Consider the following 6,000-nt stretch of genomic DNA (forward strand, 5'->3'; position numbering starts at 1 on the left):
TATACAGTGTTTCTTTACAGGACTTGTTTTACTCAAAGTAGTTATTGTTTAACATTTATGTTTCAGACTAAAAAGTACCCTGCAGAATGTGAGAACAGGATCCAGACTTCAAGTCACACAGCTGTACTTTGGGGTTTTTGGTACCAACTGTAACAAGAGAAACAAAAGACAGCTAAAAAAATCCCCAGCATTTGAGAGAACAACAACAAAAAATCTCAGCAGTGACGAAGAAATAGAAGAAAACAGTTTATTTAGTCAGAGCAATGCATTCTATTAATAGATTTACATTTTTAGTCCAAGTAAATTTATCATATAACAAACAAAATTCAGGAATGGGGGTAAATAGGACAGTACTTATGAAACTTAAAAACAGCTCCTCTTTAAATATGTTTTTTGCTAAACTTAGTTAAATTGTGTACATGTATGCAATACACACACACCCCTATTTACACAATTTACTATGTTTGGATCTAATAACCTTCAAATGCTAACTTTTGTAATGAAAGGTAATCTAATTATAGCTAGGAAATGTTATTTAGAAGGAGAATTGATTGATGCATTATTTCAGAAGAACAAACATGATATTCTCATCAACATAATCCGATTAACTGATAATACTTTATTTTACCAATGACTTTATGCCTTATGAAAACTCAAATTATGTAAAATTAAGACAGGGGAGGGGAAAAAAACCCTACTGAATATTACTTGCTTGTTACTATAAGCCCAAAATACATGAGACATTTCTTAAAAACACATACATACCTGCAATTAAACAATGCTTTGTAGCAACTGGAGACATGTGATGGCTATAGACTGTTCCCTCAAAGTGAAATACATCTGCAGGCTGATAATAAAAAGATTAAATTAATCACAGTGCAAGGATGTTATCAGAATGTAAGTCCTCATTATTAAGCATTTTTTCAAGTAACAGCTACAAACGAGACTATTACAATAACTCCTTTTGTTAGGAATCCGATCACGCAAATATTGCAAAGTAAGTAAGTCTGTTTCCAACACCAGAACAACTATGCCAGAGCTCAGAGATGACCCAAAAGAAAGATCAAGAAAATTGGCTAATTGAAAGCATGAATGGAAATTACGAAAAAAATACCAAAAATTAAAAAAGCTAGCAAGAAAAGCCCCAGCAAATGAGAAGGTTATACTACGGAGATAGAAGTCAACAGGAAAGAGGCACTTAGACTAAATTCAGGAGACCCTTGTCATTCACAAACGTCACATACTATCTTAAATTCCTCAAAAAAAAACCCAAACCACACAAAATTATTAGCTCCCTTGTGACTGTTAAAAATTAATGAAATACATTATTGGCTTTAATAATGAGTACAATTTCTTTCAGGTACAATTCTTTTTGTTGCCTCTCTCTAAAATACTGTATATAATAAAAAAAACCCCTTAAAACTAAGTTGTCTGTGTTTTCAAATACGCTATGTGGTGGCAGAACAGGTCAATCAATAACCTTCATATTTGCACTGTGTATTTTATGTGATGCTCACAGAACTACCTGCAAAGTGAATTGAACTTTGCATTTACGAGGTTTAGTAAGTGCAAATACAACTTCACGTATCACAAAAAAAGAGGTCAAAATTTATTATTTGTTGTGTCCCTAGGATGACAGACCTCTTATTTTTTTGAAATTCTTTCACTATGCACGAAACAACATTCAAACAGCGTCAGTGTAAATCTATTAATACATTCATACCAGAAACAGGATAAGCTGCAGTCATGAATTCATAGTTCAACAATTACATGCGAGGATTAGTGAGTCAAAGCAAATTAAAATCCTACAGAATCTGTTTACTTTAATAACGCCAGTTACTTTGGCTAGCATTTTCTTAATAGTTTCCCTCCTTCTCCACCATCTTTTAGAAATTATGTCTATAGTGCTTACAACAGCAGAATTTTAGACCTAATGACCCCGAATGCCAAGACCACCAGTCCTCCAAAAGCAGTACTTAGGCCTTGGTTACTAAAAATAATTAGTGTGCTGTACACCACTATTACACTAAACAATCCCCAAGAATGAACTTCAGACCAGTCCTTGGCAGACAAGTTTACACAGCATGAATTCAACTAGCTGTATTCCCGTTCACAGCAAAAGCAGAAAGGATTTGCCCCAAGCTCTCATACAGTTTAGACATTCAGGTCTTCAGAAACAGACAGGTACACACCAAGGTATGCATGAATGCCAGAACCATGCCACCCTGCTGCTGCACCCACAGTTCTAACAATCAGCTGTTCTAACAATCAGTTTTTATCCTTCTGGATGCTTCGTCCTGTTGTCTTTGGGAGAACTGCAGAAGCAGAATGAGTAACGTATTCAAAGAAGTCTGCAAGCTGTAGAAATTCTCTCTTACTTGTAAAGTATTTGTATCCCATATTTTCAAGGTTTTATCAAATGAGCTGGATGTAAACATGCCAGTGTCATGAGGATACCACTGGACTGTCTCCACACTGAATCTATGTACATCAGGATGGCTCCTAAAATCAAAGAGAAGATTCCAACTGGTTAGAGCCTTGATAATCACCTTATAGCTGTCTTGATATTTGATGACAAGTTGCAAACATAGTTTAAATATTTTTTTTCAATTTGTACTGAAGTTTTCAAGAACTAGCTGTTTTGGTGCTCAACCAATGTTAATTACTTTTGAGTCCTCATTTCAAGAAACTACAGATAATTTACTTTTCAAAATACGGTATCTATAGGATATCTCAAGTTAAGTCAGTCTGAGGCACAAAATATTCATATCTTTTGATATTTTAAATTTTTAACGTTTAAAGACCTATCGTTTAAATTGAGGGCCTAATACCGCAAACCATTTAAGCTTGTGGAATCCCACTGTCTTAGAAATGGACCCACTGAAAAAATAAAATCACATATACAGTTCAAAAAATTCATGATTATTAACTAATAATTACAGCTACACAGTTATATGGAAATTCATGTCTACCGAAGTCACCAGATAGCAGTGGACTGAGTTACTGAGAGCTTATTATTTTTGCATTCAAAATGAAAGAGGAAGAACAATATGAAACTTTCAACTCAACTGTGCATAGCAACAGAATGTAATATAATTAATAATACATTAACAGGGGTGGGAAGAAGGGACACCAGAGCCAATGTTGACAGCTCGAGGATATGATTCAACTGAGCAGGCTCTGAACAACACAGGTTTCACATACCTGCTGGGCTACTCATACCTGAGCTGGATCCACATAGATCCAGCTTCAGGGCCCAAAGCCACACTCCCAGACTCAGAACTACCACGTTGATGTGGGTTAATCCTACGCAGCTAAGCACCACCACTCGCTTACTGCCCTTCTGCAATGGGATGAGGGAGAGAATTCAAATGGCAAAGGTGAGAAAATGTGTGGGTTGAGGTAAATACATTTCAATAAGTAAAAGGAAACAGAACAAAACCACCCACCAAAAAAGCCCCAAACCAATAACCAAAACCCAAGTGAGGCAAAAGCAATCCCTCATCATAGGCTGACTGATGACTAGCCAGAACCCAAGCAATGGCAACCCCTTGAAAACTCACCCCCCCCACCCCCATCCCCCTTTTATTGCTGCACATGACATTGTATGGTATGGAATATCAATATCCTTTTGGTCAATTTGGGTCTGGCGTCCCAAATGTGCTCCCTCACAGCCTCTTGTCTACCCCCAATCTACTTGCTGAGGGGGCAGAGTGAGGAATGGAGAATGCCTCAACAATACACAAGCACCGTTCAGCAATAGCTGAAGTGTGTTATCAAGACTGGTCACAAATCCAAAACATAGCAACATACAAGCTACTATGAAGAAAGTTAACTCCATCCCAGCCAGATGCAGCACGCATACAAACATAGTCCAACAGGCTCCATGTGCAGCTACGGAAGGGCCCACAAGGTTTCTTCACTTCAGCTATTATCTTTGTATTGTTCTCTCAAGTGTCCTGGCCTCCAAAGTGAGAACTATTCAGGGGTATCATTGTGTAAACACAGATGCAGATCTTCTGTATAGATCTGGCACTACACCTAATCAACCTTCCTGCATGCTTGGGTTGACAGAAAGCTCAGAAGATGTTGTTAAACAGAGCTAGCCTGAAGCCAGCACTGACAATAGTAAGTAAGAACTATTGTGCAACTGTTGCGCTTAGTTTAGTAACACCTGCATTGCCTACCTCTGAGGCATACCCAAGAATAGCCTGTTACTTTGCCATGGTGCTGAAAATCAACAGATTTTGTGTACTTATTCTACAGCGGGGGTCAAGCTAAAAATCTTCAGTACCTGCAGTGCCAGGAAATCAAGCCTGACTCAGTGTGAACTTACTCCTGTGGAGGCATTTGTATGCCCTGTGCAGAAAAATCTAAACTCATGAAACTAATTATCCCGGTACAATAAATGTAACTGCACAACATTCGATTGTTCAGCACTGCACCAGAGCAATCACTTCGTCCATAATCCAGAGGGCTGAGGAATAAACTAAAAAACTCTTGAGTAGCTCTGAAGAAATCACCTTTGATTTGGCTAGGCTTAGTGGCCACATGCCATCCAGCCTGGCTTCACGTTTCAGGGGTCTCTGTTATTCCCAGTTCATCTTACATGCAGTATTTTCCCGCACTAGTCAGAATATCCCAACCTTTTCTACCAAAGAAAAATACAGAATTAATTCTATGGATAGTAAGGTCACTGCTAGACAGGCCACTTCCTAGACAGGTTTTGAGTAGAGGAGGCAACCTTACACACGAGCATCAAATATATATTACTAGAAGCTGGTATTGTTCAGTTACTCAAATGCCAGTTTTTGGCACAAGACAGCATGGATCATATGAAACCATGTAAAGCTCTGTGTGCTGACTCCTAGTGGAACAAGGAATGTTCTTGGGTTTTGCAACAGTGGTCCCACATTTCTAGAAGAGAAAGCACTGTGTAAGTCATAGTCTACCATGAGGAATTATCTCATCTGACGTTCTAAACTACTAGACCCACAGCAGGTCCAGTTCAGAGTCTATTCAGAAACAGCTTCAAAGGGCCTCTACCAAGAGCTTATTCTTTAAGCAACTTTGAGACCAGAGTTGCATTGTGCCCTGCAAACTTGGAACCCAGGCAAACTTCTTGCAACACATCATTATCATATGCTTCAAAGACAGAAGCCAGATAGTCAGATGGGAACTGTTTCTTACTGGTAATTATAAATTCTTTTATGATGTCAGGAACTCTGCATAAATAATATTCCAATATCTGAACCTGTGTCTGTAGCTAATTAGCTACAATAAGTATTTAAAACATACTAGGAAGCTACATTAATACTGGGAACAAATAATAGAAGCAAAAAACCTACTATGGTTACTTTAAGCAATAATTAATAAGCTTATCATTTACAACATTGTACTTATAGAATCTGATTTTGTGTGCTACAATTTATGCCTTTACTCAACTGATAAGAAATAAAAGATACATCTATGCAAATTAACACCTACTAAAGAAACAGACTACCAACCAACTATGCTGTCCTGGTTTTGGGTAGAGTTAATTTTCTTACTAGCAGCTGATATAGTTCTGCTTTGGATTTAGGATAAGAATAGTGTTGATAACACACTAATGTTTTTAGTTGTTTCTAAGCAGTCAAGGAGTTTTTCAGCTTCCCACAGAAGCTGAGAGAGAGCACAGACAGGACAACTAACTCAAACTGGCCAAAGAAATATTTCATATCATAGACATCATGCTCAGGATATACATGGGGGTCAGCAAGGGGACAGGGATCGGGGATTGCTGCTTGGGGACCGGCTGGGCATTGGTGGGTGGTGAGCAACTGCACTGTACATCACTCATTTTGTATATTCTTTTACTACTATCATTTTCTCTTCCTTTGCTGTCCTATTAAACTGTCTTTATCTCAATGCGCGAGTTTTACCTTCCCTTCCCCCAGCCCCGATTCTTCTCCCCATGCCACTTGCGGGGGGGGGGGGTGAGCGAGTGGCTGGCTGGGGGTT

At 38.4% G+C, this 6,000-nt stretch overlaps 1 protein-coding gene across 2 annotated transcripts in view; it reads right to left on the bottom strand.

Moving 5' to 3' along the window:
- The window catches only part of ERCC8 (excision repair cross-complementation group 8), a 29,688-nt gene that overhangs the window by 21,773 nt on the left and 1,915 nt on the right, over window positions 1-6,000 (bottom strand). The window contains exons 3-5 of one of the 2 annotated variants that reach the window (XM_009895496.1): window positions 2,379-2,502; window positions 766-847; window positions 79-147 (exon numbers count right to left, since the gene is read on the bottom strand). In XM_009895496.1, the coding sequence (XP_009893798.1) occupies window positions 79-147; window positions 766-847; window positions 2,379-2,502 (275 nt within the window). Of the gene's footprint in view, window positions 1-78; window positions 148-765; window positions 848-2,378; window positions 2,503-6,000 lie in introns of those variants that run through there. The other variant, XM_009895495.1, reaches the window with a different exon arrangement.

This window comes from Charadrius vociferus, unplaced genomic scaffold (assembly GCF_000708025.1).
Source record: "Charadrius vociferus isolate BGI_N301 unplaced genomic scaffold, ASM70802v2 scaffold581, whole genome shotgun sequence".
Classification (NCBI taxonomy): domain Eukaryota; kingdom Metazoa; phylum Chordata; class Aves; order Charadriiformes; family Charadriidae; genus Charadrius; species Charadrius vociferus.